Source organism: Bacillus rossius, chromosome 3, assembly GCF_032445375.1.
Source record: "Bacillus rossius redtenbacheri isolate Brsri chromosome 3, Brsri_v3, whole genome shotgun sequence".
NCBI classification, from domain to species: Eukaryota; Metazoa; Arthropoda; class Insecta; order Phasmatodea; family Bacillidae; genus Bacillus; species Bacillus rossius.
The window spans coordinates 50,300,300-50,315,882 of record NC_086332.1 but is presented as its reverse complement, the minus strand read 5'-3'; the positions used below and the strand labels follow the sequence as shown (position 1 = coordinate 50,315,882).

Genomic DNA, 15,583 nt, shown 5'->3' with positions numbered 1-15,583 from the left:
GCCCACCCACATTTTGAATCGCTAATCAAAGATATGAAGCTACAGGAACCAAATTTATCACTTTTGTTTCTGCAACATTAATGCCAACAGTTGATTCTTTGATAGAAATAATACATGGGAGTCATTAAAATATTTTCTTCTCCTCAAATTTTGTATGCTGTGTTAAAAATATATGGTAAAATAAGGCATAGTTGCATAGATTTATAGTGTTTTGCGACTTAAATAGGGTGATGTAAATTTTCTGGATAATGTAATGTAATTATGTAAAATAAACTATTGTTTAAGAATAAATAAATTGCTGGGAAATGTAAATAGAAGAACTGATATACAAGCTTTCACTGTAAAGTGCTAGAAATATAAAGGTAAGTGATTTTATGTTCGTTGCATATGTCAAATATGTTTCGAATTTAAAGCAAAGTACTGTTGAGTCTTGTCCAGTCGAGTACAAGGAACTTGACTTTCGAGCAGTCGAGCTGAAGCTACTCACTCTACATGGCTCAGGTCTCTGCCAATCTGTATCTAAAATAACTAACACTGCAATAAAATAATTATAAATATTAATTTAACAAAATATTTTTCTTAGTCTTTATTCTTTATTTTTTTGCACATATATTTTCATATGTCAATATTCTCACAACCTTAAATGCAAATATCTTCTTGCATTTTAAAGTTTTGTACGAGAAAATAAATAAAGGTAAAGCAATTTTTGTAGTAGTACTATTGTCTAGGTAAGAGCAGTGTCGTATGATAAAACATAAAAATATTTTTAAAGTGTTTATACAAGAAACAAAGAGTTATACAATGAAACCTCAGTTGACAAAATAAAGCTCAATTAAACGTAATTTAATTTTTCCATGGAGCTAAAACCATTTTTTTTGAAAAGGAGGGACTGGACACTATACATAATTACATATAGTACTTAAAAATTAAGAAAAAACAACACGCATTAAATCAAAGGTAGGGACAAGATTTTATGGTTTTATTTTTAAGACAATTTTGTTTTTAAAAAAGGAGATTTTGGTGTTATTTATTTAATTAATCCATTTTGTTCATAGCGTTAGTGTGTTCTTCAACAAATTTACAACTCATATTCCTAAATACTAATTTCACCAAAATAGTACCATTTTGACTATTATGTGATGCATTTATACAATAAAATTATTTTTAGTATGTATGCCTAGGGAAGAACTTTTTGTAATAAAGATAAATTTTTGTAGGTGTTTGTGTGTTTGGAAAATAAATGTACTGAAATCAGGAGTGTAAATGAGTTACTAATAATGTTATAAGAGATTAGTAAACTAAATTTTTTAGAATCCTGCTTTACACAATAGTTTTTTTGTACAAACTTCATGCAAACAAAATAAGATTAAGTAAATTTAATATATGATTTTTTTTATTTAAGTAAAGTTCTGCTAAAATACTGATTAATTTCATGATTTTAGTTGCATTTCAGCACTTTATGGTGTATTACTTGCACTTTGGTGTTATATGGTGCATTGATATACTTTCCGGTGTAATTTTGATTTTATCGCTATTCACCATATAATCTTGTCCCTAATCATAGGTTATAGAATTCCTTAATACATACTATAACCAAATTATAATATTTCACAGATTTTTATGTGTGGATTTTGGTGAAGCAGGTTATTTTAAATACGCCAAAGAGAAACAATAAAATAATATTTCAGATGTGTTAAGATAAGTAAAATAATATACACCTATCCCTCACTTAGCATAACTAATTCGTTCCTAAAAATGCTCGTGTTCTTCAAAATCGTGTATTCTGAAGAATTAATTTCCATTAATAGCAAGACTAATTTGTTTAATGTGTTCCAAAATTGTGTAGGAAAATATACTTTACGTAATATAAATACGTTGAATAACACTCAACGATAAATATGTCATACCATTATTTTTATATGCATCCCATCGCACTTTGTATGACAAATACGACACCACATAACGGGAGATACGTGGTTATGTACTATATCGTCAGTCGGCTGGCTGACTTACCCGCCCGGGCGTGACATTCAACTCACGTCGCGTACCTTTCCAAACAATCCTTTACTAGCAGTGAAACCAATATTACTGTCCAGATGACTAAATTTTATTTTAATTTTTCAAAAATTAAAGTGCTTACTGCATTTATCGCATAATCATTACACATTTTATACTAAAATCAAGTTTGAAAAGTAGGGGTTTGATTTTATGTGAAAAAAAGTTTTATTTGGTAAAATTATTCATAAAAACAAAACCCATTCAAGGAAAGTACGTTTTTTTAAAAAGTAGAGTATAAAAAAGCACGCCAAACAATTTAAATTATTAAGTCATGCAACAAAAACCTTTCTTCAACTTTAAATAGAAAAACAAAATCTGTACCCGAACGCGAGCCTGAACTAATGCGTAACTATCGTCGTAGTACACACTTACCACGAAAAAGTGCAGGCTATCAAATGTAGTAAACTCTGCACAAGACAGATTGCGCACGTTGCATGCAATCAGCAAGATATCAATATTGATATTCGACTACGTGTGCGTGCTCTATACGGGAAGCAACATAACCAAACATGAATGATGCCAACTAGCGCTGGCTACCTTATTATAAGCGGTACACCGCAGTGACGCAGACTAACAGATAAAGGTTATAACATTAAAAAACGTCTTTAAAAGAAAATTGTGTGCACAGTTGACTTGCTTAAAACTAAAGTGCGTAACATAAGCATGGCCTTCATGACAATCTGCACACCGTTGACGTCGTCCGGGCCTGCGGCCCCTTTGAGCCCGATATGACACCGCCCAACCACCGTTTCAGTTCAAACCTCCCGCTCGTGCGTGCGTGTGTGCGTGTGTGTCTAGCCCGGCCAGAGGGCGCTTAGCTGCAGTGCGCCGCACCCCTAATTTGCTACGTTTTAATATTATTTGTAAACCCTTTTTGTTTTCATTCGTCTTTGCCCCAGTGTTGTGCAATTTACTTGTGTTTTCTGTAATTTAAATAGGTTACCTTAAATAACTATAGACGTTGCCCGGGCGGACCCGAACAGGCACGGACTTGGACGAGGATAGGAATGCTTTTATATGAATTATCATTAAATAAGTAAATAGTAACAAACTTTCCATTGTCAGTAATTTTTATATATTTTTAATGTTTATCTGTAATTTACTCAACTTTCGCCGGGGCACGGAGTCGTAGAATACAGTAACGGTAATTGTGTTGGCGCGAAGGGCGCCATGTTGCCACCTGCGAGCGATGAGCTCACCCCAGTCCATCTTTATCACTGACCGAGAGCAGACGCGCCAGCACCCCGGGGACCTCAACCTTTGTTCATCTCTGACCAAGTAATTTCTGTATCGTTAATTCTTTTTAAATCGCTTTCGTTCGTCATCCTCGGGGCAGCTCTCGGTCAGCGGACTGTTTAATTAATTAATTGTCTCAGTCGAGTTTCTTTCATCACCGTGTAATAAGTAAACTTTGCAGCATGGCCACGTGTGCGGACCATGCCTTCACCTAAACCGATTCGTGCCTCAGGCTTTTTAACCGTGTAACGTGTAACGTGTAACGGGCGTGTAGAGAGACGTGTTCGTGAAATTAAATCTGGAAAATAAATATAAAGTGAGTATTTATTTAATCACGTGGTGAGGGAGTCTAGGAGTGTGGCGTGCCCGACGCCTAGAGCGGGCCAGGTCTGGGTAGCTAGGATAGAAAGGGCTGGTAACTCGTCCCCACTTGGGCTACGTCACGCCCTGAGTGAGAGACTCCGCCGGGTCCACGTGCCCTTCCACGTGGTGGCGCCCATAGTTAACATCTCAAAAATCACCGGCAATGCGCGATCAGCCCTCAAATGGCGCCCAAGAACGTGGGGCGAGTTACATCTTCCGCGAAAACCAGACCTGTACGAGCGGGTGAGATAGGCGGTTGTTACGCGGAGCGCGCGGAACTAAAGTTCGCGCCGGAACTATTGTTCGCGCGGAGCGCATAGCGGGACTCTGGCGCGCCGGCCACGTGATCAGCCAAGCGCACGCTTCCAGGAATCCGCGCACAAACAACGGACTCCGAGCGCAGTAAGTAACACAGTGCTGATGTGTTCGTGAGGACTGTTCGTGTGCAGAGTACCACGTGCGTAGACATGTATCCGTATCCGGACGAGTGTATCGGGTGTTACTTTCCCCGCCCGAGTTGGGACTTGCATGGCAGGACCGCCGCCGGATACGAGTGTGGCTACTGTACGGAGTACCGCATACACGGCGTGACGAAATGTGGAGCTAGGTCGTGTCCCGGAGGTAGTAGCGAGGGATACCGCTGCCAGGAATGTGCCGGCCTGTGGCATCGTGGCTGTATCGGCGAACGTGAATGGACCGTACTGCGCAAGTTTTTTACCTTCACGTGCGCACGGTGCACTGCCTACCTAGCCACCCAGGCGCAGTACGAGGCAGAGACGCTGGAAAATCCTCCACGACACGCCTCGACGCTTCCCGAAACGCCGACGCCGCTCACGCCGACACCGACTCCGATCACGCCGACACCACTCACGCCGAAAAAGACGCCGCTCACGCCGACGCCAACCACGCCGAAAACGACTCCGCTCACGCCGACGCCAACCACGCCGGAAAAGACGCTGCTCGACTCGCCGACGCAGCCCGTGCCAAGGACGCCGCCCGTTGCCGGAACGTCACCGCCGCACCAAGCCGACTCCTCACGCACGACGCCGACCCCAGCACCACGAAGGTACGTCCTGACGTCACCCGCACCGCCACGTGTTACGTTACCGACGCCTACCGCTCTGACAAAGACGCCCGTCGTCCTGACGCCCACGCCCGTCGTCCCGACGCCGACGGCCGCCGTCCCGACGCCCGCCGTGCCGACGCTCATCGACTTGACGTCTCCCGACACAAGTCCGATCCCGCCGCCGCCTGCCACACTGCGTTTCGTCGACCCGACGCCACTTATCCCGACGCCGACGCTCGCCGTCCCGACGCCGACAATTCCGCTTCCGCCACCTCCTGTCCTGGAGCCGCCAACCTCGGCACCTCTCGTCGACCTGACGTCTCCCGACGCTGGTCCAAACGCATCATCGCCAGCAAGACCTCGTTTCGCCGACCTGACGCCACTCATCCCGACTATGATGACGCTTGACTCGCCGAAGCCAACCGAGCGACGCCCGACAACGACCGTCCCACCGCAGTCTGCCACGCCGTCCAGCACCCGCCTCGTGTCGGAGACACCTCCCGACGCCGGAATGACCTCGCCACCGCACCGAACCGCCGTCCCGACGCCACCAAGGTCATTTCCGGCGAAACCCGCATCGTCTCCGCCACACGACTCGCCACGGACGCCACCAGATTCGACGCCGACGCTTCGTGTCACCTTGTCGCCACCACCTGGCTTCGACGTCATCCGGCCGTCGTCACCGCTACCAGAGTGCGCAGTCGCAAACAGGACGCTTTGCGACACGATGTCCAGGGCCATGACGCCGAGACGCCTGAGCGCCGCCCCGCCGCCTGGATTTGCTCCTCTGTGCCCGCCTGGCTTCGAGGCACAGACGGATGAACCGGACCGAAAGAGACGGACGCGCGCGACGCCGACGCTGACGCCGCCTACATGCCCACCTGACACGACGCCAGAATCGACCGAGGCGCCACGACGCCCGATTCCAACGCCGATCGCCGCAGTACCGGAACACCGGTCAAGTGCCCTGCCGCACGAGACGCCACCCAAATGTCGCAAGTTGGCAACATTGGGACGCCGCACCGTGAAGAGTCGCCTGAGCTCCCTACATCCGCCTGTCGCGATGCAGGTCGACGCCACGACGCCGGGACGCCCGACCGTCCCACCGCCGAACGTGACCGTCACCCGGACTTCGACACCTGTCACCCGTCTGTCACGACGGGCCGCGAAGCGCCCGCCTGTCGGCGAGGCTGAGCCGGGTCGTGCCGAGCGCCGCCCGCGCTTGCTGCCCGCCTGCCACGAGCCGCCTGACCTTGGCCGCCGCCGCCCCTGCCGGCCGGCGCCCTGGCCACCGCCACGCTATCACACGCAGCAGCCGCCGCAGCCGCAGCTGACGCAGATTTGGGGCTCGGGACAACTGGTGGGTCACCACCCACAAGGTTAGTCAGCCAGCGCCCATTCTGTCCGTGTGTATCGTCCTCCATAGTGTAAATATTGCTCAACTGTCATTTTGTAAACATTGCTCGCCGCCATCATGTAAACATTGCTCGCCCTTCCATCGTGTAAACATTGCTTGTCCGTCCGTCATGTCAACATTGCCACCTGCCCGCACAAACATAAACATCAACATTGCCACGTGGGAGTGCGCGACGTAAACACCACAGGCAACGCCCCCCAACCATCTGTCAAACGGCGCTGTCATATCGGCCTACTTTCGGAGGGGGCAATTGACGTCGTCCGGGCCTGCGGCCCCTTTGAGCCCGATATGACACCGCCCAACCACCGTTTCAGTTCAAACCTCCCGCTCGTGTGTGCGTGTGTGCGTGTGTGTCTAGCCCGGCAAGAGGGCGCTTAGCTGCAGTGCGCCGCACCCCTAATTTGCTACGTTTTAATATTATTTGTAAACCCTTTTTGTTTTCATTCGTCTTTGCCCCAGTGTTGTGCAATTTACTTGTGTTTTCTGTAATTTAAATAGGTTACCTTAAATAACTATAGACGTTGCCCGGGCGGACCCGAACAGGCACGGACTTGGACGAGGATAGGAATGCTTTTATATGAATTATCATTAAATAAGTAAATAGTAACAAACTTTCCATTGTCAGTAATTTTTATATATTTTTAATGTTTATCTGTAATTTACTCAACTTTCGCCGGGGCACGGAGTCGTAGAATACAGTAACGGTAATTGTGTTGGCGCGAAGGGCGCCATGTTGCCACCTGCGAGCGATGAGCTCACCCCAGTCCATCTTCATCACTGACCGAGAGCAGACGCGCCAGCACCCCGGGGACCTCAACCTTTGTTCATCTCTGACCAAGTAATTTCTGTATCGTTAATTCTTTTTAAATCGCTTTCGTTCGTCATCCTCGGGGCAGCTCTCGGTCAGCGGACTGTTTAATTAATTAATTGTCTCAGTCGAGTTTCTTTCATCACCGTGTAATAAGTAAACTTTGCAGCATGGCCACGTGTGCGGACCATGCCTTCACCTAAACCGATTCGTGCCTCAGGCTTTTTAACCGTGTAACGTGTAACGTGTAACGGGCGTGTAGAGAGACGTGTTCGTGAAATTAAATCTGGAAAATAAATATAAAGTGAGTATTTATTTAATCACGTGGTGAGGGAGTCTAGGAGTGTGGCGTGCCCGACGCCTAGAGCGGGCCAGGTCTGGGTAGCTAGGATAGAAAGGGCTGGTAACTCGTCCCCACTTGGGCTACGTCACGCCCTGAGTGAGAGACTCCGCCGGGTCCACGTGCCCTTCCACGTGGTGGCGCCCATAGTTAACATCTCAAAAATCACCGGCAATGCGCGATCAGCCCTCACCGTAATACTTATAGTTTTGTCTCAAATACTTGAACACAATACATTATGATGAGTGATCAAGCATGTAGTTACCGGCAGCTGAATGGGCAGATGTTGTTGCTTTTGTTTGTGTGAATTCCCTGCCACTGGCTAGACTGAGTTCACGGCTCGGTCTGTGGCCAGGCGACAAAGGTAGGGTATGGCGGCATACGCGTGGACGTAAAAATAATTTGGTCCTTTACACTCCATAGCCGCAATTTAACTTGCCATAGCTGATGTTTGTACAACAGCCGATAGCGTAGTCAGACCTGTGTGCGCATCTCTTCCCCCCTTGTTTGGCTTAACTGTATCCCACAGCAAATCTGTTTACAGAAGTTTAAACAGATTTCATGGTGTTGTGCCCGACTTTTTTTTTTTATCCTGTGGAGATTTCACGCTAACTGAAATTTACAGACGTGCTATTCAAGACTAGGGCAGTAAAATTAACATCGCGCTAAATGAATTCGCGCATTCTGAAGACGTGCTAAGTGAGGGTTAGGTGTATGTGAATTAGTCCAACTCAGTCTAAGATTGCAAGTGAAATTCAATCAATAACAGTAAGATCAAAAGCCAAGACAGTCACCTGCACTCCTTCTGGAGACATCTGGCCTTGTGCAATTTTTGATAGTGGATGCTGATTGACGAGTTCCCTTGGGCCTCGTATCGTGAACGTTTCTTCTTCCTGTTGAAAACAAGAGCTCGATTGTGTAGTTGTGGGGCGTCATTATACATACTCTCAACATGGTGAACTGGGTACAAACTCTGGTTGGTTTAGATTTGTATTTTTTCATGTGGGAAATAAGAGATATGACATGATGACCACTGGGTTTTCTGATGTAATTTGCATCACATTCAGCAGGAGAGTGTTGATTAAAACTGTACAAATTTTTCTAAATATGACTAAACACCAAACTGTTGCAAAAATTAACATATATATGTCGGTCAATTTATATTGGTTAGTTTTTTTAAGCTTTAACGTATGCCTTCTTAAATCTGCACTTTTTCTAATCATTTTAATTTAATACTTATACGTTTACATTTTAAAAATGTATAACCATTTCATTATTAAATTTCTCGTGTTCTTAGAAACACTAAGATATTTGACAGGCACAGAATTTTAGGCAGTTTTGCAGCCATGTTTTTCACAAATACTAATTTACTCAACAGACAGCTGGTTGGATATTATTTTATGCGGACTAAATCAACAACTTAAAATACTTGTCTTTCATTAGCAGAAATTAATCCAACCTTGATTAACTGCAACAATGCAGGGAACTAGTGGCTTGGATAATCGAAAATCGTGATTAGGTAAGTCATGCTTACTAATGGCTGTCAGCTAGTGACTGCTATCACTTCACGTTATGATAAGTCCGGGTCATCACTAGACTGGGCTGATGAGACTTTTACCTTGAGTGTCGTATTTCTCGGGTTAATATCTCATAGAAGTGGACGGGTAAGGGCAGTTCATTCGGGTACACCCAGCTATCGCACAGTTTTGCTTATTCGTTTTACGCGTATTTCGCTGCACCAGTTAAGCAAAGGAATGGGCAAATAAATATCTTTAACTGCATATGAAGTGTAAGTTGTGAAAAACATGCTTTGCAGAAGAGCATGGACACAAAGGTAAGCTTGAATCGTGAAAACACAAAGATACAGAGGCGGTACAAGATGTGTGGCACTGTTTGGTTGCTAAGTACTTCAAGCTATCCAGCCACCTGCTGCCGTCTGACACAAGCTAGGTGGTTCATTGTTACATATAATTTTTTGTGTAAAACATGGGCCTGCTGCGATAGAATCTGCCCACTAATTGGCAAGTCTTCAGACCTTTTCTGTTGAAACAATTCAGACATGCATCAAGGCTGCTGATGCTGGATTCTTTCATTGTCTTCCATTTTGAAGTTGACTTGAACTGTCTGCTGACGAATACGTGAGGATTTCCTCACTATAGTGTCACCGACTTCATATTCAGGTGCAAGTTTTGCAATTTTTTCTCCACACTAAAACCTCTCTATATTTTACAATCAATTGTTAAAAACCACACATATTTCATAGGATCATTTTTCTGGCATATTGCAGAAGGTACTGTACTAAACAAAATTATTAAAAAAAAAAAAAAATGATACTACATGTCAGAATGTGAGCACTCAACAATATCTTAATTGTACTTTAGCAGTAACCTTATTATAGGCGTTAATTAAATAACTGGCGGTCACGCATGATACCAACCCTATCGGACAACTGGGGTTACATTGTATTATTACATTCAGTGATTTTGTGTGTACATAATGTAATGAGCACTTAAGTTAATTTTTAAATTATAAAAGTAACATGTTTGCCGAAATGTTACGTCGCCAGTCAGTCAGTCAGTAAATACAAGTAGTCCATGCCTCGTATTTGTCAGCAGACAGGTGCTCCAGTATTATCATGTTGCTAGTACTGGCTGGCGTCTGTCCTTCCCTGCATTCCACATCAGGTCTGCTAGCGCGAGCGATAACAAAGCAATGTCACTGTGCTTAACCATCATGACCTCTTTGGCGTGGTTTAAAGTTACAGCCAACGTCTAATAAATTAAAATTTTAATGAAATTTACTTTCATTTTCCTTCACAAATCAATGCCAAATGCACTTAGTGTTCTTTAAAATACACTGTTGCGTCACACATTGTGTCACGTTTACAATCATTTTGGTAACAGTAGTAGCAGTAAGTGGTTCAATATGATTTTTTTTTTTTTGGTATCTTTTCTTTTTGGAAGATGTCTGCGATTAAAATAAATTTACATTTAACTTTGAAAACTTGTTGATTTCATACCAGAAAAGTTTGAACATGGACTTTGTACGAAAACTAGCATACATTTTGATGTGTAATTGCAAGTCTGCTCCTTTCTATTACGACCCTATCCCGGGAACAGTGAGAGGTCGTAGCAATAGTTTTTATTTACTGTACCCTTATATTTTGAGCATTTTCTGACAATGTAGCACTGTACTCAAAAAATGCTTAAAAAATGCTGCTATACATCAGAATGTGAGCACTCAACAATAACTGAACTGTGCAACATTAGGAGTAACCTTATTTTAGATGTAAATATTACGAACAGGTGGTCCCTGGTGATTACAGAAAGTGGAAGTGAGACTTCAACGGGAGATTGACGCACGACACGTGTGTACAGTCTGTTCAAGCGGCCTTTGACTACTTAAACAAAGCAAATAAAAGTATATATTTTTTTAAAAAAAGAGTTCATTTGTATTAAATATTGTGTACTTTTGCACATTTAAATATTTATTTTAGGAGCCAAGTACAGCTATAGTAGTGATGTAGTTAACAGTGTTTGGCAAGTAGCCTAATTTGATGAATGAACAATTATTATTGTTTTAATTTAAAAACTACCATGATCAGATAAAAACTGTGGTTCAGCCGCAAATAAGATGATCGAGTCGCAGATAACCAGGGTTCTACTGTATTCAAAACATTTTATGTCCAATTTAATTTTCAAAGAACAAGATTTGTCAAGAAATTGGAAGAAATTTAGTAAATTAAAAAATTAATCACTGGTAACTCTGAAGACTTTTTACTATTTACATTATATTTTGTATGCAGTTGTGTTAGTAAAATTACAACATGTATAGATTCTGTAAATCATAAAACAATGTTTAAAGAGTTGAATGTTACAAAACCATAGCATAAGTCTTTTATTTCTGGTCCATTATTTTATTTTTGACCCATGGAACTTATATTCAGATTCGAGGGGTAGATTTATATATGCTTTAGGACTCAAATTCAACATTTATAGTTGAGAAAATTGGGATTCTATCCATCACAAGGCATGCCATGAAACACAACCCTGACGTCAAAGCAGTACCCCTCACCTGTGTGGACGTGACTGTCACCTGCACTCTATTGCTAGATCTTTGGGACTGCGAGGACTGCTGTGTTCTGCCTCCTTCCTGCTGGAAACAAAAATATTCTTAGCGAAGCATAAAGCTACATGATTAAAAATCTGGCATCCAATTTTGCAATCTGGGATACACTGCTGGTGGATTCAAGTCTTACAATATTTTGCACAAGGAAAACATAAGAGATGCTATCGATGACCACTGTTTATTTTTCCCAACCTATACATCCCGTTAATGCTTCAGTATATGGTTTTAATTTATCTTACGTTCAGAAAATTATACCCCAGAAGAAGCACGGTGCAGGTGCATATCTCACACAATTACATTAAGATTAAATATTTAAAATATTTCTTAAAGACAGATGAACTGAGGTTCTTTTCCACTAAAGATCAAGTTCAAGTAAGGTAATTACAATACATATTGTAATTTTAACTAAATGAGTTGCTTCAGACCCTTAATGTTATACTAAGTTGGTATACTGTGAGGTTCCGAAGTCAGAACCATGCGGCGGTGGCTGGGAGTCAGCATAGGTGTCAGGAAGCACTGTGGTGGATCAGTAGCCAGACAGAAAGTAGAAGTGTGACATCAAGTGCACTAGCTGGAGCTAGCTGATGATGGCCAACTATTAGCACTCCCCGATGAGACAAGCAAATAGGAGTGTCGCGACCTAAAAATCATCTAACTACAAGGCCGCCACGATGCAAGTTTGATTCTACGACTTCAAGGAAGTGACAAAGATGCCCTTATAGCTTGCTGCAAGATTGAGAGAGCAAGCTGATGATTACTTTGTTTAGTGACCAGTTTGCTCACCAACTACTTCTTTCACGAGTTTTAAGTGAGCAAGAGAAGTAACCAATTCAAACTGTCCCGCTATCAACACTTTAAATTGAAATTACATCAGACCTAGAAAATTTAAGGGTTGGGTAAATTATAAATTTAAGGTGAGTGTACAAATTACTTTCAAACATTATTTGTATTTTGTGCATATGCCCTAATATTTACTGAATACTAATTTAAGGCAGTGCAGTAAAGAGGCCTTTGGTACAGCTGACTATTATCCTTATTAATATTCTAGACATGGTCTTAAGTGAAGTGAAGATTAATTAGTTATGTATCAATGCACATTTTTATGTGTTTGAAAATGAGCATAATAGTATTGTTGTGATTAGAAGTTGGCAGACATGAAGGCGAGCAGTATTCATGTAATGGCGGACCTTTAATAGATCATAACTGAAACGTGTTATTATGTCTTGTAAGCAATAGTGAATAATAAAGAAATAAAACATGGCGCAGTCGGTAGGATCGCCTACAGGTGTTCAAAATATCTACCTAGCCAGCGGTGGGCCATGTGGCACTAGTGGAACGAACTAGTTTGAACAGTCTCTGTGTGCGTGTGTGTCGGGCGGGTTAGACAATGGAGTCGTTCAAACCGCCACCGTGTCTAGCTCTCGATGGCAATTTGTGTGAAAATTATCGCAAGTTCAGGCAGAGTTTTGACATTTTCATGCTGGCGACAGGCTATGAATCGAAGTCGTCGGCAGTCAAGGTTGCCATGTGGCTCAATATAATCGGAGACGAAGCTGTGGAGCTATACAACACGTTTGACCTCTCGGACGAAGACAAGACGGATTTTACAAAGGTAACAGCAGCGTTTGAGGCCTACTGTAACCCGAAAAAGAACATCGTCGTGGAACGCTTTAAGTTCAACTGTCGTTCGCAAGAAGAGGGTGAGTTGTTTGACTCATTTTTGAGGGATCTAAAGAAACTTGTGAAAAGCTGTGACTTCAAAGATCAGGCAGATAGTGTGGTTAGGGATCGCATAGTGCTTGGAATTCGAGATAAAGGCCTACAAGAAAGATTGTTAAGAGAGCCTGATCTTAGCCTAGGCAAGGCAGTTGAACAATGCCGAGTGGCAGAATTAGGCAAACAGCGTGCAGGTGTTGTACAGAGCAAGGTGGTTACTCCAGTGCAACACCATGTCGAAACAATGAAGGAGGAGTCCCAGAGTGAACAGGGGGTCGATGCAGTTTGGAGGACATCAAAACAGAGACAACCTCAGCTACAGCAGGCGGTCAAAGGAGGCTTTCGGTGTCGACGGTGTAGAAGAGAGCACAAGAAAAATGAGTGCCCAGCATTTGGAAAAGAGTGCTACAAGTGTAAAAAATGCAATCACTTTGCAGTTGCATGTACTAGTCAGGTGCAAGAGGTTAGGGTAACTGAGTCGACATGTGGGCCAGAGGACTTCTTTGTAAGTACGCTGCATGTTGTAGGATCAGGCGAATGCCATGCTATCATAGAGAGTGTCAAACAGTATCGTAAGGAAAGGGTCCAGGATGTGTTTGTGCGAGACCAGTTTGTACAATTTAAGTTGGACACGGGGTCGGAAGTAAATATACTGTCACAGTCTCTCGTAAAGCAGGTTGACGGCACAACTGAGCTAAAGCAACCTAACGTAACCCTGGAAGGATTCGGTGGTCACAAAATAAAGCCAGTGGGGGTGGTTTCATTTCTTTGTTGCACACGTGGACAGAGGAAACACAGTGCGCGAGTGTTGTTGGAATTTGTTGTGGTCAAGGACAATGATTGTAGGATGCCAATCCTGGGACTCCCAGGGTGCGTCCTGTTGGGACTCGTCTCTCGCAGTGTGGTTCCCAGTGTGAGCAGTAAGCCAGCTGGTATCGCATCGGGTATCTCATACGCCGAGTTTACAACAGAGTTTGCGTGTCTGTTCGAAGGAACAGGGTGCATGCCTAACAAGTGCAGCTTAACATTGGACAAGTCAATACAGCCAGTCGCGAAACCCCCTAAAAGAGTGCCTCTGGCACTTCGAGACAGGCTGAAGCAGAAGTTGGAGGTCCTGGTAAACGTAGGGATCATTGCAAAGGTCGATCAGCCTTCTGGGTGGGTCAGTCAATTAACGATCGTGGAGAAGACAGATAAGTCACTTCGGCTGTGTTTAGACCCAGTGGAGTTAACACAGCAATCAGAAGGGAATATCATATGATACCAACGCTGGAAGAATTAAGTTGTCAACTTAGCAATAAGGCAGTCTTCACGGTGTTGGATCTGAAAGACGGGTTCTATCAAATTGAGCTAGATGAACAGTCAAGTCGTTACTGCACGTTTAGCACGCCATTTGGGTGCTACAGGTTTAGAAGACTCCCATTTGGTTTATCCAGTGCACCGGAAATATTTCAACGTGTGAATGTGGAGAACTTTGGTCACATTCCAGGGGTAATAGTATATTTTGATGATTTGTTGATTGCAGCAGCTGATGAGCAGGAACATGACAAGATCTTATTGCAGGTAGCACAGAGAGCTAAGGACCTTAATGTAAAATTCAACAAAGCCAAGATTCAGTTCAAACAACCTGAAGTGAAGTATTTTGGACATGTCTTTTCCAAGAACGGTATGCAACCAGATCCAGAACAGGTGCAGGCAGTGCTCGTGCTACAGGCACCCACCAACAAGGTAGAACTTCAACGCGTACTGGGTTTCATAAGCTATCTACGAAAATTTTTGCCTAGCCTAGCCACCATCATTGCACCCCTGCATGAATTACTGAAAACTAGTGTTGAGTGGCAATGGCTGCCGGTACACGACAAAGCATGGAGGCACGTCAAAGAGTTGGTCAGGACGACTCCAGTGTTAGGTCTGTTCGACACCAACAAGCCGCTGTCGATGCAGTGTGATGCGTCCAAGGATGGCCTGGGGTGTTGTTTGATGTGCGGGGATCAACCCATCGCCTATGCGTCTCGGAGTTTGTCTCCAGCAGAGAAAAACTACGCACAGGTAGAGAAGGAAATGCTAAGTATAGTGTTTGCGTTTGCGGCACGAAAAATTCATCAATTCATATATGGGAGTAACGTCACTGTGTACACAGATCACAAACCTCTTGTGCCCATATTCAAGAAAAATGTGGGAGAGGTCTACTCAGTACGACTGCAACGTATGAAACTTAAGTTGCTGCGTTACACACTGTCAGTGGAGTACATTCCGGGCAAACTGATGCATGTAGCGGATCTGTTGTCACGGTCTTATATACGAGAGTGTGACGATGGAGAGGCTGAGCTGACCAACGAGATGGTTCACACCGTCGGTGTGTGTGACAGTGTTCAGATGTCAGAAGAGCGAAAGGCTGAGTTCAGACAGGCAACGTCTGGTGATGAAGTACTATGTGAGGTGATGCAATAC

General features: G+C 43.7%; 1 protein-coding gene across 5 annotated transcripts in view; it reads right to left on the bottom strand.

The window, feature by feature from the left end:
• The window catches only part of LOC134530667 (uncharacterized), a 205,970-nt gene that overhangs the window by 70,307 nt on the left and 120,080 nt on the right, over window positions 1-15,583 (bottom strand). For 3 of the 5 annotated variants that reach the window (XM_063365710.1, XM_063365709.1, XM_063365711.1), the window contains 2 exons: window positions 11,363-11,443; window positions 8,083-8,181 (listed from right to left, as the gene is read on the bottom strand). In XM_063365710.1, coding sequence (XP_063221780.1) covers window positions 8,083-8,181; window positions 11,363-11,443 — 180 coding nt within the window. The remainder of the gene's footprint in view (window positions 1-8,082; window positions 8,182-11,362; window positions 11,444-15,583) is intronic. The other 2 variants (XM_063365712.1, XM_063365713.1) reach the window with 1 other exon arrangement.